At 44.0% G+C, this 16,532-nt stretch overlaps 2 protein-coding genes across 2 annotated transcripts; both read left to right on the forward strand.

Annotated features, from left to right (window-relative positions):
• On the forward strand, window positions 6,075-13,032 carry LOC8080590 (carotenoid 9,10(9',10')-cleavage dioxygenase). Its single transcript, XM_002465837.2, has 14 exons — window positions 6,075-6,413; window positions 7,468-7,538; window positions 7,960-7,974; window positions 8,660-8,771; window positions 9,615-9,714; window positions 9,852-9,914; window positions 10,539-10,649; window positions 10,731-10,915; window positions 11,081-11,219; window positions 11,454-11,571; window positions 11,650-11,751; window positions 11,945-12,196; window positions 12,387-12,498; window positions 12,771-13,032. Exons 1-14 carry the CDS (start codon window positions 6,177-6,179, stop codon window positions 12,801-12,803), a joined length of 1,650 nt encoding a protein of 549 aa, XP_002465882.1. The 5' UTR covers window positions 6,075-6,176; the 3' UTR covers window positions 12,804-13,032.
• Window positions 13,691-15,863, forward strand: LOC8085508. Its single transcript, XM_002465838.2, has 2 exons — window positions 13,691-14,876; window positions 15,010-15,863. Exons 1-2 carry the CDS (start codon window positions 14,166-14,168, stop codon window positions 15,316-15,318), a joined length of 1,020 nt encoding a protein of 339 aa, XP_002465883.1. The 5' UTR covers window positions 13,691-14,165; the 3' UTR covers window positions 15,319-15,863.

Consider the following 16,532-nt stretch of genomic DNA (forward strand, 5'->3'; position numbering starts at 1 on the left):
GTCTCGTGGTACCGGGGCCAGTGGCACGACGAGGATGGTGCCGGACTCTAAGAAAAGGGTAGGGGATCGGCCTGCCGTCGGAGAAAGACGGGCACAAGTACAGGTCCAGGGACAACCGCCGGTGCTGCCGTGCTGCTCGGCCATCTCTATTGGATGCCGCGGCAGAAGACAAAAGTTAATGAGATCTGGGTCTGCAGGTATCGAATCCGGCTGCCGGCGATGATGTTCAGCACCTTCGCGTTCAATGAATCGTGGCTTAGGCCTTGTTTAGTTCGCAAAAATTTTCAAGATTTCCCGTCACATCGAATCTTTGGTTGCATGCATAGAGTATTAAATATGACGAAAATAAAAACTAATTACACAGTTTATCTGTAATTTGTGAGATGAATCTTTTGAGCCTAGTTACCCCGTGATTGGACAATGTTTGTCAAATAAAAACGAAATGCTACAGTACCCAAAAACGAAAAATTTTGCAAACTAAACAAAGCCTTATGTTATTTGTGTCAGAACGCAGAAGAGGGTGATATAGTCACCCAAAGTAGAAGCTGCTGCACTATGGCTTGAATCCGCCATCTTAAGATTGCTCTGCACACCTTCAAAGAAAGCCTCATTTGGCATGCATTTTTTGAGAGAGGAGGGCAATGTCTGTATATGCTTGGTTGGAATTGTCGATTGATCTGCTAGTTCATGCTTCAGATATTACAATTTACAACCTCGGTAGATGAAGTGAGAGTAAGCTAGCTTTTCTGCGAGATGTTTGATGTGATCAGGCACAAAACAATCAGGTTATAGGGTTGCTTGCCACAATTGATCGATTGCTTTATTGTGTTCCATTTAAGTTATCTCTTGTATATAAATTAATATAGAAACTATGGATTGGGAAGGATAGTTTCTATAGCATATTAATTGCTCTATTTCTCTCTTGGAATATGAAACAAGAAACTCTCTATTGGGGCTGCCCTAAGCCAGCTAAATGCTGAGGTGGAGGAGAGAGAAGAAGAGAGAGAGTAAAAGCGGGCTGTAAGCTTACAGCCGACTCAGACACAAAAACCAAGAAAGTCTGTGAGACAGACAAGTGAGTCATGTATTAATAGTGATGAACTAAACATTATATGAGTGGGCTGCAAAAAGGCTGTAAAGAAGTCTTACAGCCAGCAGCTGGCTGTATTGTCAGGCCACGATAGCTTAATGGGCCAACTTCAAGGCCCAAACAGGATAATACGGCTCAATCTAGTTTATATGGGTGTGTTTGGTTAGTTGACCTTGTGCCAACAAACTTAGCCTGGGCCACCTAGGCCTGTTCCTAGGGAGCCAACCAACGTATGTTTGTTTGTCTGCAAACATGAACATGGCTAACATCTTGTTTAGTTCACTCTAAGAACCAAAAACTTTTCAAGATTCTCCGTCACATCAAATTTTGGATCATATGCATAAAGTATTAGATATAGACAAAAATAAAAACTAATTGCACAGTTTGCCTGTAAATCACGAGATGAATCTTTTAAGCCTAATTAGTCTATGATTGGATAATATTTGTAAAATAAAAACGAAAATGCTACATTGCCGAAATCCGAATTTTTTTCGGAACTAAACAAGGTGTCAGTCAAGTTTTTATTTGGTTGGCTATGTTTTTTTTAATAGAATCATCACATGTGAACATTGGTAAGTTTACCCCAAATAACTATATCTTTTTTTTAAAGAATAAGAGAGACCCCTACTAGAATTAACTAAATAAATTAAAGAAAAAAAACGAGTACAAGTACAATGAAAGAACAGAGGGTCGGAGGAAAGTGGATAGAATCAATCCATCGAACAGCTTCTAGGTGTATCACCTCCGAGCTTATCTGATGATTTCTTGTTATCCTCGTCCTCTTCCCATCAGTCTCCACCATGAGCACAACAGAGCAAGCAATCCTCGTCCTCTTCCCATCAGTCTCCACCATGAGCACAACAGAGCAAGCAGGGAGAAGATATTCCACCATGAACAAAGTAGAGCGCGGCGGCTATGGCGGCGTCCACCACGTGCTCGCCCGCGTGCAGCGCCGTCGCGCCCACGCCGGACTCCACCTCGTGCAGGCTCTGCCACACTGCGGCGCCCGCGGGAGACGCGGGACCGGGACGGCCGCCGGAGCTTAGGAGCAGCACGACGCCCGGTAGCGCGAGGAGCGCAGCGGCGATGGCCAGCGCCGTCCACAGACGGCTACTGCTCGGGACGTCCCAGTCCCGCCAGACCGTTTCGTCGTCGACTCGAACTTCGAGGAACGGGCCCCAGAGATCCTCTCCGTTCGCGGTAATGGCTGCTCTGTCGCGCGCCCCGGCCGTCGGCTCGAAGATTGTCACCTGGTTCCTTGGGCAGGACGCTCGGGGGCCAGGAGGGACGCCGCGCGCCGCAGCTGCAGCACCAGCAAGCCCATCTCCTCCGATTGCTCCACCTCGGCGCACCAGCGGACCCATCTTCTCCACCCTGCTCCACCTCGGCGCACCTCGCTGTAGCTTGCTCACCGGCGTGGCATCCTCCGCCGTGTGCTCCTGCTCGGCCGACAACAATAGGGAGAGAGGGCGAGGAGAGGGTAAGTAGAGGAGGCGAGGAGAAGGATATCAGAGAAGACGGTGACAGGAAGCGCCAATGGAGCTGGCGCGAGCCAGGCTCCAGAAAAATGGATCTCCCCTTCGTTTTCTGGGAGCCTGGCCCCGACGCGTACGGTGGCTTGCTGAGGCCTGGCTTAGAGACGAAAACAATCAAGATCCGTTTGAGCAACTAGCCTGTCTAGGAGTTAGCCAGCTTACCAAACATGCCCTATGTTTAGAGAGATTTACCTCTCAAAAAAATGTCTCTTCCATCTATGGCCTTTGTTTCTTTGAACTTTCTTCTATGGCACTCAAACGAGTTTTTATTTCTTCTATGGCCTTTCGTCCATTTCAGCACTTAACGGTGTTAAGTAGAGGGGCAAAAGACCATAATACCCCTGGCATGAAATTTCTTTTCACAAAGTTTGGTTTGTTTTTTGTATAAATGAAATTTTTGAGCACATGATGTACTGTGATGTTGTCTAAATATTTATTGTGACCCAAATATGTATTGTTATAATGTCTAAATTATCAATTTATTTGTTTACTATTACTTAAAATATATAAGAAACAAACCAAACTTGGTGAAAAAAATTGACTCTAGGGGCATTATAGTCTTTTTACCCTGCACTTAACACCGTTAAGTGCTGAAAACGGACGGAAGGCCATAGAAGAAATGAAAGTTCGTTTGAAGGCCATAGAAGACGGTTAAAAAAAAAGAGGCTATACAAGGAAGAAGCATTTTTTTAGGGGCCATACAAGTAAATCTCCCGTATGTTTATCACTTGGCATTGTCATTATAACAATCTTAGTTGCCGTGCATTCTTAGGCCTTGTTTAGTTTGTAATAACTTTTGGTTCGGGGTATTGTAGCACTTTCATTTTTATTTGACAAACATTGTCCAATTATAGAGTAACTAGACTCAAAAGATTCATTTCGCGGTTTACAGGCAAACTGTGTAATTAGTTTTTATTTTCATCTATATTTAATGCTCTATGCATGTGTCGCAAGATTCGATGTGACGGAAAATCTTGAAAAATTTTAGGTTTTTTGTTGAACTGAACAAGGCCTCAGTACCGCACCGTGCTGCCGAATTGGAGGAGTTAGCAACGGGCATAAACTTTCAGAATGCTACTTTGAGTTCACGGTCCAATTTTCAGTAGTATTTTTACGGGATGTAAACTTTTAGTGTTATTTTACGGATATCGTGATCTTTCTCCATCCTCCACTGAAGTTGAGGTGTGAGCTTGCTTTGATTTCCGGTTGTCTTGCAAAGTCCTCCACTTGTTATCCCACGCCATGATTGAATAATGCTAGCTATGAATCCATCTCCTCAGCATCGTAACGATCCGCAACAGAACTTTTTTCATTCCCATCCACATACCTCCAATTACTGTCCCGCGTCCTGAGAGGATATGGCTCTTTGCCGAGCGTCCCGAGCTCTCGGCGAAGCGCCTGTTTCCAGTAGTGCTGTTTGAATAATGCTATCCATGATTCTATGTCCTCAGCATCATAACGATCTGCAACAGAACTCTTTTCATCCCCGTCTACGTAGCACCCTAAAATAAAATTTCATTTCTTATCTTCCATGCAGACCAGATAACTTATGAAGATATTATCTTACTAAGATTCTGACGTTTGTTAGCAACCTAGAACCGAGCAATCGACTGGCCCAGCAACTGTGAAACAGTTAACCAAACATTGATGACCATGCAACAATCACAAGAACAAAGTGTGAAATTAATTCCTTTTCATTGCAGAAAATACAAGGGGGTCACTAAGATCCCTATGTTTAGCCAAAATATCTCTAGTTACAAGTCTATTAAAGGACAAAAAGCCATCGAAAAATTTGAGCTCTCGGGGAAATTGAAATATGCTAAATTGAACTAACAAATCTCGGGATACCCCTTGTGATTAATCACAGCCGTAAAGAGATTACACATCATAGCGAAAATCCACAAAATTTGATTCTCCTCTTCAGAGAGGGAAATCTCATCCATCAAGCTACACAGTTCCCACCACAAGTTCATTATACAGTTAGAAACATTTCTTTTGAAGGTTAACATTAAGTCCATCCCAGAGGTGATGAATAGTTTTCCCTTTTGTTCATTGATAACATAAAGTCCAATAGATAATGGCTAAACTAGCGTTAGCTAACCAATGATCTTCTCAAAATCTATTATTCTTTCTATTTCCTACCACCCACTTAAAACCCATATGGGTTTCTTGCATGGCCCAAAGCATTCCCCTCCAAAAAGGTGAAGTTCCCATATTTGGGCAACATAGGACATTAGGCTTATTTGTTGTATATTGAAACCCACTATTCTTTTCCAAATTAGGTTTGAACTAAGTCGGTATCTTTTGTTTTGAAACGAAATTAAGTTGGTATCTAAAGATACAGGACATGCACTAAAAAGTGATAAGTTTAGAGTCTGAAAAGCCATGGTTGAAAATATTGTTTGCTGATTTGTTGTGAGAGAAAAATACTGCTGAATAGACATATTTAGCAGATAAGCTCAAGCGAACAGACTCTTAGTCTCCTCGTTCTAGGAATTCCTAAAAATCCCAACTTCCTTATACCGTGAAACTAGTTTCTTTTTTGAGGGATCTACTGTGAAACTAGTTGTTGCCAATTAGCATATATATTTTTTGGGAGCCACAATTGACAATTATCTCTCCATTCCAAATTATAAGTCATTCCAAAAATTTTGGAGAGTCAAAATATTTTTAAGTTTGACCAAAATTATAGAGAGAAATACTAAGATTTGTAACATAAAGTGAGTATACTATGAAAATAAAATTAAGGAAGAATCTAAGAATACTTAGTTGGTATCACAATAATAGTAATTATTTTATCATATAAATTTAATTAAACTTAAAATAGTTTGACTCTCTAAGATTTTTGGAATGAAACTTATAATTTGAGATAGAGGGAGTAGTAGATGATATTTATGCTGATCTACATCTGTACAGTACTATAATTCCACAAGATATGGCCCAACAGCCATGACCACCGTCCGTGACCACGGCCCAAAGCCATGGGATCCGTGGTCACGGACGTGTCGACACAGCCGTTCTGCCTCGCCTGGGCTTTTTGGCCGGCGTGGCCCAGACAGTGGGGACGGTGGTGGGCTGGCGGCAGCGGTGAGAGCGAGCGCGCGCAGGTGGCCGGACCGGAAGGGTAGAGCCTGAGCCTGCAACTCGGTCTTTGATTACCCCGCCCCGAAGGGAAGAGGAGCCTGTAGACAAGATGTGTCCCTGCCGTTGGCGGCGAAGAGGTAGAGATTGACGGCCAGGGCCATGGCGGCGACGGCTTGGCGGGGTCGGAGGAGTAGGTGAGGAAGGCGGACGAGGGGTCGGGAGGCGTTTCGTTGGCCGTTGGGTCTTGGGTGTGAGGACGTGAGCGGATTCCCTCCCGAGGAGGTGCGGCTGTCCCAGGAGCACTACAAGACAAGAGTAGAGACTAGTACTACAAGACGAGTGTCCAGTGGACACGAGTGGAGCGGAGTAGGACACGAGGTGGTTCCGGCCGGCCCACTCGCAGAATATTACACCGCCACTCGCCTTCCCTCTCCTCCCTTCTCCGCCACGAGTCATCCGCCGCAGCCATGGGCACGGAGGCGGAGCATCAGGACAGCAGCGTCCAACACGATGGCGTCGTGGTGGTGCCCGCGCCGCGCCCGCGCAAGGGGCTCGCCTCCTGGGCGCTCGACCTGCTCGAGTCCCTCGTCGTGCGCCTCGGCCACGACAAGACCAAGCCGCTCCACTGGCTCTCCGGCAACTTCGCCCCCGTCGTCGAGGAGACCCCGCCGGCCCCCAACCTCACCGTCCGCGGACACCTCCCGGTACCATTTCCATCTCTCATCTCTCCCTTCTTCTCCGCCAAAGCTACTATTCTCCTCCGTCCCAAAATAACTCTAGAATCTTCAATAGATTAACCGACTTTTATAGGTACTTATGACACCAAAAAAGTAGATTCTGAAAATATATTTATATATCACTCCTACAAGTCGATTTTTTTTGGGACCGAGGAATTAAGGCCTTGTTTAGTTCGCAAAATTTTTCAAGATTTCCCGTCACATCGAATTTTTGGTCGCATACATAGAGCATTAAATATAAACGAAAAATAAAAACTAACTGCACAGTTTACAGATGAATCTTTTGAGCCTAGTTACTCCGTGATTGGACAATGTTTGTCAAATAAAAACGAAATGCTACGATACCCAAAAACAAAAAAATTTGCAAACTAAACAAGGCCTAATAGTTCTACTACTACATGTATGTATCGTCAAAATACTTCAGTTTTGTGTGTTTCCTTTGTTTGCACACAAAAATTTCCTGTCACCGATTCAGATTCTCAGGTTCCTTGTATAAACAAACCAAAACATTGACCTGTGCTGTTGTGCCTGTGCGCTCTTTAACCAGACCCAATACAGTACTCCTACTAGTGCCTTGCCATGACATTGGTAGGCAACATGTATGAGTATCATTGGAGTCCTTTTACCAGTAGATGGACTCTTCAAGTCAACTAAAAACTATCCTTTTACCAGTAGATGGACTCTTCAAGTTAACTAAAAACTATCTTAAACTAATGCTTCCCACCTTAACTCTTCTAATATTTTTTCATGCCTGGTCTTCTTCCATTGTTCTTTTCATCTTTTGTTATTATGTCTTCACAATACCTTTTATATCACTACAGGCTACATCACTCTGTAGCAATGACCTGTAATTTGATAAATCTCTCCTTATAAAAGGAACGACTTTAAATGGAATAATGAGAATTGGCTTTCTTTGAGACAACTCCCTTTAGTAATGACATTTTCCTTATGCAGTCATGTTTTTGCTAGATTGTTCATATCTCCTTTCGTTGTCTCACTATCTTTTTTTGGTCATCTACAGGAGTGCTTGAATGGAGAGTTTGTCCGGGTTGGGCCTAATCCAAAGTTTGTCCCTGTTGCCGGGTATCACTGGTATTGACTCTTACTTGACGGCAACTTCCCTTTTCCTTAGAGACACTGTCGTAGTCACTGCTCCACTTTTCTGTAAAAGCCTAAAAGGTTAAACACCATTTTACAGTTCCAATCCAAGGGCATTTAATCACATACTATATTATATAGTGTTACTAAAGCATAAGATTCTATATGGCTATGTAATTCAAGAAGGGTTCATTCATAGATGTGCATTCACGCATCTTCCTTAATGTACACATAAGTGTGTACTGCTGTGGTTGTAGTTACTTACTTGTTTGTAATGCAAATTCCATTCCTACTTCCCAATATTTTTTTTGACCACAAAAGACTGGGGGAGATCCCCACAGTGATAGATCTATTTCCCAATATTTAAGTGTAGTATCTGTAATTAACAGCTTGTTTTTCAATTTTGTCTATGCAGGTTTGATGGAGACGGGTATGTGGTACTTCCTGTTTGGCTTGGAATACCATAGTTCTAGCAGTACATTCGTTCTGTCCTGCTGCCACTTGCATATACCATTCATGTATATTTGATTCTTTACAGCGGCATAGAATTAGGACAATTATACTATCACAAAATTCTCTTCATACACAGTTGCAGCTGGTGACAGGAAAACATATAATAAAGTTAATGCCCAATTGTACACGCAATTGTAGATGAACAATTTAAGACGTAGGTTATGTAGTTTGATTGTTCAGTGAAGAAACATAGTTACTCCCTCCATTCCAAATTATAAGTCATTCCAACTTTTTGGAGAGTCAAAGCATCTCAAGTTTTACCAAAATTATAGAGAGAATTACAAAGATATATGACATCAAATAGGTATACTATGAAAATATAATTAATGAAGAGTCTAATGATACATATTTGGTATCATAAATATTATTATTCTATTATATAAATGTGGTCAAACTTGAGAGTTGAGATGCTTTGACTCTCCAAGAAAGTTAGAATGACTTATAATTTGGGATGGAGGGAGTATAAACATGTCAATATTCAAATTTAAAAGAATTACCAGGATGTAATGAAGAAAGACGTGAATAGTCTACAAAAATACAAGAGGTCACGTTAGTAGTTTATGGTGCACTAATTGTGATACCATCTTCATTTTGTCTAATAGGATGATTCATGCCATGCGTATTAAAGATGGAAAAGCTACCTATGTATCAAGATATGTGAAGACTGCTCGCCTCAAACAAGAAGAGTATTTTGGTGGAGCTAAGTTTATGAAGGTAAAATTACTTGTTTCACTCGAAACCTAAGCATTTTATTAGCAAATGACCATTTGAAGTTGTAAGGCTAACACATACTTATCTCCATGTCCAAAGTCTGCTCTTTTTATAGCTAACCAATGTGTGACTTCTCTCTCGATTCACTAAGATTTTGAATACATACTAGGCATATGCTTTTTCTGGTCCACCATTTTGCTATGGAAATATTTGTTCTGAAACCAGCTTAGATTTTAATGAGATATCCAAAGTTCCAAATCGATGACCATCGTCTTGGAGTATGGTGAGCTTATAAGCTGTCATATCTTAATGTGACTTATATTGTGATGTCATCTTTGTTTCTTTGCCGCTATATTGATGACATATTTGGATTTCAGAGCGTAGTTTATTCTTGGTTATAGCATCAATTAGTAGACAATAGTATCATACAAATGATGTTTAGATCTTACCATCTGACAGTTCAAGGATAATGTTGATCCTAAATTCCTAATTCAAACCATACAACTTTAGCATAGGCCATCAGTGCTATGTGCAGGAATTACTGTTCACACACGTGAATACTGAATAGTACGCTTGTATTGTAGCATGAGAATAGGGATGTTAGAATATCTATTATTTGTTAAGCTCACAGCTTATCTAGATTTGTTCTGTCAAGCATGTAGAGGCTGCCACCCTTAGTAATCAATCAAGCAATGAAGAGTCAATTTAATTATTTGAGCCTTTCCAGTGTCTAATATAATCCATCTCCTAGGCAGCTCCACCTGGCTGTCCTCCTTACCCCTTACAAGCTTCGTACAAAATCATACATGCATGTGAATATGTGATTATTCCCTCAATTATTTGCAGATTGGAGACCTGAAGGGATTTTTTGGATTGTTTATGGTCCAAATGCAGCAACTCCGGAAAAAATTCAAAGTCTTGGATTTTACCTATGGATTTGGGACAGGTACCACCTTAGCCTATGATGTGTCTGTTAAATATCATGTCTAATTAAGGGTGTTGTTGTATGCGATGTAAATCTACAATTGTTTCACAAGCAATTTGTGATGACATTTTGGTTTTCTGATGCCTTTATCTTTCCAGCTAATACTGCACTTATATATCATCATGGTAAACTCATGGCCTTGTCAGAAGCAGATAAGCCATGTAAGTTCTCAGCCCATTATCACACTCTTTTTTGTGGACATGCCCTGTTGGAAAGGCATCTAACTTCTGTGTATAAATAAAATTGGTAAAATTTCCCCAAACTTTAGCAGTATTGTATGTTCTTGTGGCTAACAAGAAGTAACAATAAAGAAATCATATGCTAAAACTTGTGTGACAGTACCCAAAAAAATGTAGAATTCACTATTTGAGATAATGTTCCACTATGTAAGGCATGTAGGGGACACGTTGATTCATCTGTGCCATGCAGCTATAGAGGGTATGTGTAAAGAATAATGTAGGAGTTCAGGTTGAAGAGAGATACAAATATGGAAATAATGACAAACAGTCTATTGGTTGTTTGCTCCCACAAAAAATATTTGTTGATAATAGGATTTAAATCACCAAGTGCATTTACCACAGCAAAAGACGTCACACTGTGTAAGACAGATTTGCCATAGTAATCTTGAAAATCTTTTCTGATGGCATACTCTGCTTGCATCTATGTAGAGATCACATCCTGATTCATGATGATTTTTACACATTATTGCAACCTTTTGTTATCCACAGACCACACATCCTTTGCAGTAATTATGCTAATGCAGAACATGTGTTCCACATTTTCAGATGTTGTTAAGGTCCTTGAAGATGGAGACTTGCAGACTCTTGGCTTGTTGGATTATGACAAAAGGTTGAAACATTCTTTCACCGCCCATCCAAAGGTTGACCCTTTTACAGGTAAATTACATTGGCTTAGTACTATTTCTTGATTTCCCTCTGATTTCTGACTTTTAATGTTTGCATTTACCCTCCTTTTAGATGAAATGTTCACATTTGGATATTCACACGAACCTCCATACTGTACATACCGTGTGATTACCAAAGAAGGAGCTATGCTTGATCCTGTGCCAATAACAATACCAGAATCTGTAATGATGCATGACTTTGCCATCACGGAGAATTACTCTATTTTTATGGACCTCCCTTTGTTGTTCCGACCAAAGGTGTGTGGTATTGGTGCACAGAAAACCTTCTTTGCATTTTCTTTCTGTGCTACTTATTTACATTCAGCTGACAGATGTCCTAGTCGATTTCCATTTAATGCACTCGGGAAATGCTTCAAACCCGTTTTCATAACTAGATCCTTATTGTTTTTTTATTGTTTACAGGAAATGGTGAAGAACGGTGAGTTTATCTACAAGTTTGATCCTACAAAGAAAGCTCGTTTTGGTATTCTCCCACGCTACGCAAAGGATGAAAAAGTCATCAGATGGTTTGAACTCCCTAATTGCTTCATATTCCATAATGGTATGGCGCCTTTAGCTTTCTGCTGAATGTATGACCTTTTTAGATTTTTCTTGAACCTCCTTTTTTTTTGGCAAACTTGTGCTTCTCCTTTAGAAGCTTCTGATAGAATTATGCGACAGTATAAAGAACAGAACTCAAGCTAGATCCGTTTCCAATTACTGTGCTTGACTATGCAATTCCATGTATTGCACTTTCTTAGTTTGAGCTGATCTTTGAGGACATGTATTGTCACAGCTAATGCTTGGGAAGAGGGTGATGAAGTTGTTCTCATTACCTGCCGCCTTGAGAATCCAGATTTGGACAAGGTGAATGGACATCAAAGTGACAAGCTCGAAAACTTCGGGAATGAGCTGTATGTACCTGCAATCTCAATCTATATTTTATATGGAGTAATGCAGAGCTTGCCATTTTCCTAATGATAATATTTTAGGTACGAGATGAGATTCAACATGAAAACGGGTGCTGCTTCACAAAAGCAACTGTCTGTTTCTGCTGTAGATTTTCCTCGTGTTAATGAGAGCTATACTGGCAGGTACAAGGTGGAGATTTTCAATTCAGTTAGCAATGTTTCTTTTGTTGGAGTGGAAGCACACTTACTGTCAATTTCATTTTTAAATTTTATTTCCTCTGGTAGATAATACTATGAACTGAATGTCATAAAGAATTCTAGTTAGATGCTTCCTGAAGCTCTAAGGCTTTCTAATTCGCCATTTTGTTGAGAACAGAAAGCAGCGGTTTGTCTACTGCACTATACTTGATAGCATTGCGAAGGTGACTGGCATCATAAAATTTGATCTGCATGCTGAACCGGAGAGTGGTAAGAAAGAACTTGAAGTGGGAGGAAATATACAAGGCATATATGACCTGGGACCTGGTAGATTCGGTTCAGAGGCGATTTTTGTTCCCAAGCAGCCAGGTGTATCTGGAGAAGAAGATGATGGCTATTTGATATTCTTTGTGCACGACGAAAATACAGGGTACTCTATTCCTTGGCTCTGCATCCTCTTATCCCTGCATATATTGCCCATTTAATAGAAGGCCTGAAGTGTCTAACAGACAATGGTGTTGATGATGTCGAAAACTTGAGAACCCAACATATGCATCTTGCTCATAATATTTCAATTTGATGATTTCAATTTGATTCGACATGTGTTCTTGTGGATGCAGGAAATCTGAAGTAAATGTTATAGATGCGAAGACAATGTCTGCTGATCCAGTTGCAGTGGTTGAGCTTCCTAATAGGGTTCCTTATGGATTCCATGCCTTCTTTGTAACTGAGGTAATGACTACTTTGGCGCTTTTTCTTTGTTGCGTTAGTTTGTGAAATGTAGTTAGTTCTTAGTATCTGTTCTGCACTATTGACTTCGCTATAGCATCTCTGGCTATAATGGCAAGAGCAACTTCACGAGCCCTCAAACAAGGTTAATTTATTGTCTATGCATCAAAATCGAAAAAAAAATGCAAAACTGTAAAAATAGGAATGGCTATTAGTATATTTGAAACTTCGTGTGGTGGTTTGAGCTGTAAGTTTTGCTTGGTGTTTGGCGACAGGACCAACTGGCTCAGCAAGCGGAGGGGCAGTGAAGATACGGATACATCACCTGCAGACTCTGCACACGTGGGTACACGTTGAAAAATATTGTAGGATCTAAACTCAGAAACGGCAATGTATATGTATTTGTCTGGTAAATACAGTGGAGAGCCAAGACTACACATTAAACTCTCAAAAATCAATGGGTTGATATAAAGACCCCTTCACATATGTATGTATATATATGTCAGGTTTATTATAGTCCTGATCGATCACAAATTACTTAGTCTGTCTGTGGTTAGTGGGCTAAGTGTTTTTTTATAGAATAAGTGGGCTAAGCAACTGAAGTAGGCTAATTTTCCGTACCGCTGACGAGCCCGGGCGGAGGCCCTGGGTCCGCCAGTGCTGTGGACGTGTGAAATGTGATTGCACAGCTACGTCCATAAACCATAATACAAGTACGGCATGTGCCTCGCCGTCGCCGGGCAGGTCACAGCCTCACAGGCCAGCCTGTGATGCTCCAGAGCAACGGTCACGCGCCGTCTAACGGCGTATTTGGCCTTCCCAGTGGTCGGGGATGCCGTTGCCCCTGGCTCACCACGGCCAGCGCCGCGTGCGCTCGGAGCCAATCAAAGCAACAGGCAACAGCCAAGAGCCAACATGATTAAACACACACGTGTACCTTCCCTTGGTTCCTTTTGGACACGTGCTGAGCCACGGCAGACGCGGGTTAGGCCTCCCGACTCCCAAGACCCAGCTTGACGGACGCGGACGAACGCTCCAATGATGATAGAGAGGTGAGCTAATAAAGTCACGAACACAAGGCATGAGTCGCGACAGGGGGGCTTTTTTTTTTTCAATTTTTCTTTTAAAGAAGAAGGCACGAGTGGCGAAGGAGAGGAAGAGGACGAGGACCCCTTCGCCGGCGTAAATCATGTGAATCCCCGTGTGGCCGTGTGTGATGTGTACCCCAGTGCCTACGTCGGCTTCCTGTGCAAAAGAAAAAGCGGAGGAAGAAGACGACACGAGAGACGGAGGTGTAAAGGGCGTGGCGAGTCATCGCCATACCGGGCGCCAAACCAAACGTGAGGAGCTGATGAGTCCCGCCGCGCCCACCCCGCCGTTCCTCCTCCACCGTTGGCGAGCCCATCCAGCAGTGTGAGCACGACGCGACGCCACACACGCACACGCCTGCCTGCTGCTCCCGTGTACTACGCATGCAATCATGCAGATCCCGCAGCTACCGCGCGGGGCGGGCCCTTAAAACCCCAAGCACATGCTATGCTAACTAGCAACGCTGCCCTGCAGCATTTTGTCTGGAGTTCCAAGCAAAGCTCCGATCTCCGGATCACACTGATCCCCGCCAGGCGTGCCGGCGTCCAGTGGTTGCGTCGAGGGAGCCTTGGCTAGCGACCATGCTCGTGAGGAGCGCATCCACGCCGGTCCTCGGCGCGCTGCTCCCCTCCGGCAGCCACTCGCCGGCGGTGTCCTCCCCGGCCGTCCACTTTCCCGAGTCGCCGGCGGCAGCCGCCTACCACCCGCCGCCCATCTCCTGCCACCTGGCCGGGCCCGGGTCCGGGTCCGACCACGAGCGCACTCGCGGCCTCGGCACCGGCATACGCCGCACGTGCTCCGAGGACAACCTCGCGTCTCTGGCCGGCGTCCGCGCGGACGACCACCACCACCACCACCTCCCGCCGTCCGGCAAGGGCGCGCCCCGGGCGCGCCCGGTGCCGCTCGAGACCATCCAGTCGTTCAGGGGCCGGCAGGCGTCGTCCACCGACGACGAAGAGGAGGACGAGGAGGAGGACGCGTACGAGGTGGAGCGGGAGCTGCGCTTCGGCCAGTTCAGCTTTGCTGGCGGCGACGGCAACGGCAGCACCTACTCGCAGGAGCACCCGCTGTTCCTGGCCAGGGGCCTCGGCATCGACCGCCTCGGCTCGGGCCTCCTCAGCGCCGACGGCGGCGGCGGGTTCGGTGGCAGCGATGGCGGTGGTGGCGGGAACTTGGTGGCGTCGGGGAACGGAGGGGACCGCTCCGGCATCGAGATGCACTACAAGAAGATGATCGAGGAGGACCCCTGCAACGGCCTCTTCTTGAGGAACTATGCACAGTTCCTGTACCAGGCAAGCACCAGTCTCGTTCTTCTTGCGTTCTACTACTGTCAGTTTGGGCACGCAGATCTTGCAGAAGATAAAAAAAAAAGCAACGTATTTTGTTTCTGAATTCTGACGGCGGCACCTGCACATTGGGTTTCAGGTGAAAGGGGACTACAGGAGGGCAGAGGAGTACTACTCCCGTGCGATACTCGCCGACCCCGACGACGGCGAGCTCCTGTCGGAGTACGCCAAGCTGGTGTGGGACGTGCACCGCGACGAGGAGCGCGCCTCCAGCTACTTCGAGCGGGCGGCCAAGGCGTCCCCGCAGAACAGCCACGTCCTCGCCGCGCACGCCGCCTTCCTGTGGGACACGGACGACGACGAAGAGGGCGGCGGCGATGTGCTCAGCTGCTACACGGGGTTCGCTCAGCCTGCGCACTCGTCGCCTCTGGCTTCGGCGACAACCTGAACAGAACAGCCTCTCCGATCCGATCGTCTCTGAACTATGAAGTGAATTGTTGGAGGTAGCTAGTATGATAGTGTGGCCTGTGCTCGTCTCTGTAGCTACCAATAATATACGAGCGAACATAGGCCTAGTCCAGCGTATGTCTACTTGTGTTTGTTTCAGCAATGAGAAAGCAGATTGGTACTCTCTTTTCTTTGGGAGCTTAACCTTGATCTGTTGTTAATCTATGTTGTATATGCTTATCTGAAGATGCGATGCTAGTCTTCGGCTATACAGTCCTATTATAAATAGCGCGCTATAGCACTATTTAGCGTTTCTGGAAGAGAACTGCTAAGCTAGGAAGATTTCAACGCTAAATGATGGTTTCCGCTATTAGCAGCTAATAGCACGCTAATTTCGCTAAATTGGGTTAGTTTAGCGCCCCTATTTGGCCTTGGGCTTCATTTCCATCGGCCCAAATAGCAGGGATATGTCCCTATGTGATGTATGTTATTATTGATGTATCATGTATGAACTACGAATTTTGATGTAATATGTTAGTAAGACTTTTAAATATCTATCTCTATTGGTATCCATAATGTTTTATCTTTATTATGTGTAAAATTACATGATGTTTGACATATTTTTTGCTCAGCCGCTAAATGACTTAGCCCGCTATAAGCGTGCTATAGCTTTTCTTAGCTTTTTAGAGAGGCTGCCGCTAAAAGGCTTAGCTCGCTACTTAAAACATTGCTATACAGAGAACTGAGAGAAGGTTCAGTTGTGCTTTAGTCGAATGAATGCCGTGTAGCCATGCAATGATTTTGCGAGCAAGTTCGGATACTGTGCAGCTGCGGATAACTCTGTCAATCGGTTCAGACTTCAAAACAACTTCTGCTCGTGGTTTTCAGAAGAAAATCAGTAACCTGTGGAGGGCCAACACATTGCTGCGCACATGCTCGGATGACGTTTCTTCAGGTTACTGTTACCCCATGGATTCTGCAATTCTTAACACTGACATAGGTCACATCGGATCCCACGGAAACAAATCTGATTCCGATAAAAACTATCTTCGTTGACGCCTCCTGGCAATGCTCAATTCTGATTTCTGAAGCAACGCCTTCACTTCCACGGCAATGGAGTCTGAAACTCCATAAAGTTTCAGGCAACACATTCAGCGTAAAGCCCCTCTCTGAAAGTGCAAGGCAGATCGTCCAAAAAAAAAAGTGCAAGGCATA

The sequence above is a fragment of the Sorghum bicolor genome, chromosome 1 (genome assembly GCF_000003195.3).
Source record: "Sorghum bicolor cultivar BTx623 chromosome 1, Sorghum_bicolor_NCBIv3, whole genome shotgun sequence".
Taxonomy (NCBI): Eukaryota; Viridiplantae; Streptophyta; class Magnoliopsida; order Poales; family Poaceae; genus Sorghum; species Sorghum bicolor.

Coding starts and splice junctions, on each gene's coding strand:
- LOC8080590 (XM_002465837.2), top strand. CDS start 6,177: ATGGGCACGGAGGCGGAGCATCAGGACAGCAGCGTCCAACACGATGGC. Junction 6,414..7,467: donor CCGTCCGCGGACACCTCCCG/GTACCATTTCCA, acceptor GGTCATCTACAG/GAGTGCTTGAATGGAGAGTT. Junction 12,197..12,386: donor GTGCACGACGAAAATACAGG/GTACTCTATTCC, acceptor TTGTGGATGCAG/GAAATCTGAAGTAAATGTTA.
- LOC8085508 (XM_002465838.2), top strand. CDS start 14,166: ATGCTCGTGAGGAGCGCATCCACGCCGGTCCTCGGCGCGCTGCTCCCC. Junction 14,877..15,009: donor ATGCACAGTTCCTGTACCAG/GCAAGCACCAGT, acceptor ATTGGGTTTCAG/GTGAAAGGGGACTACAGGAG.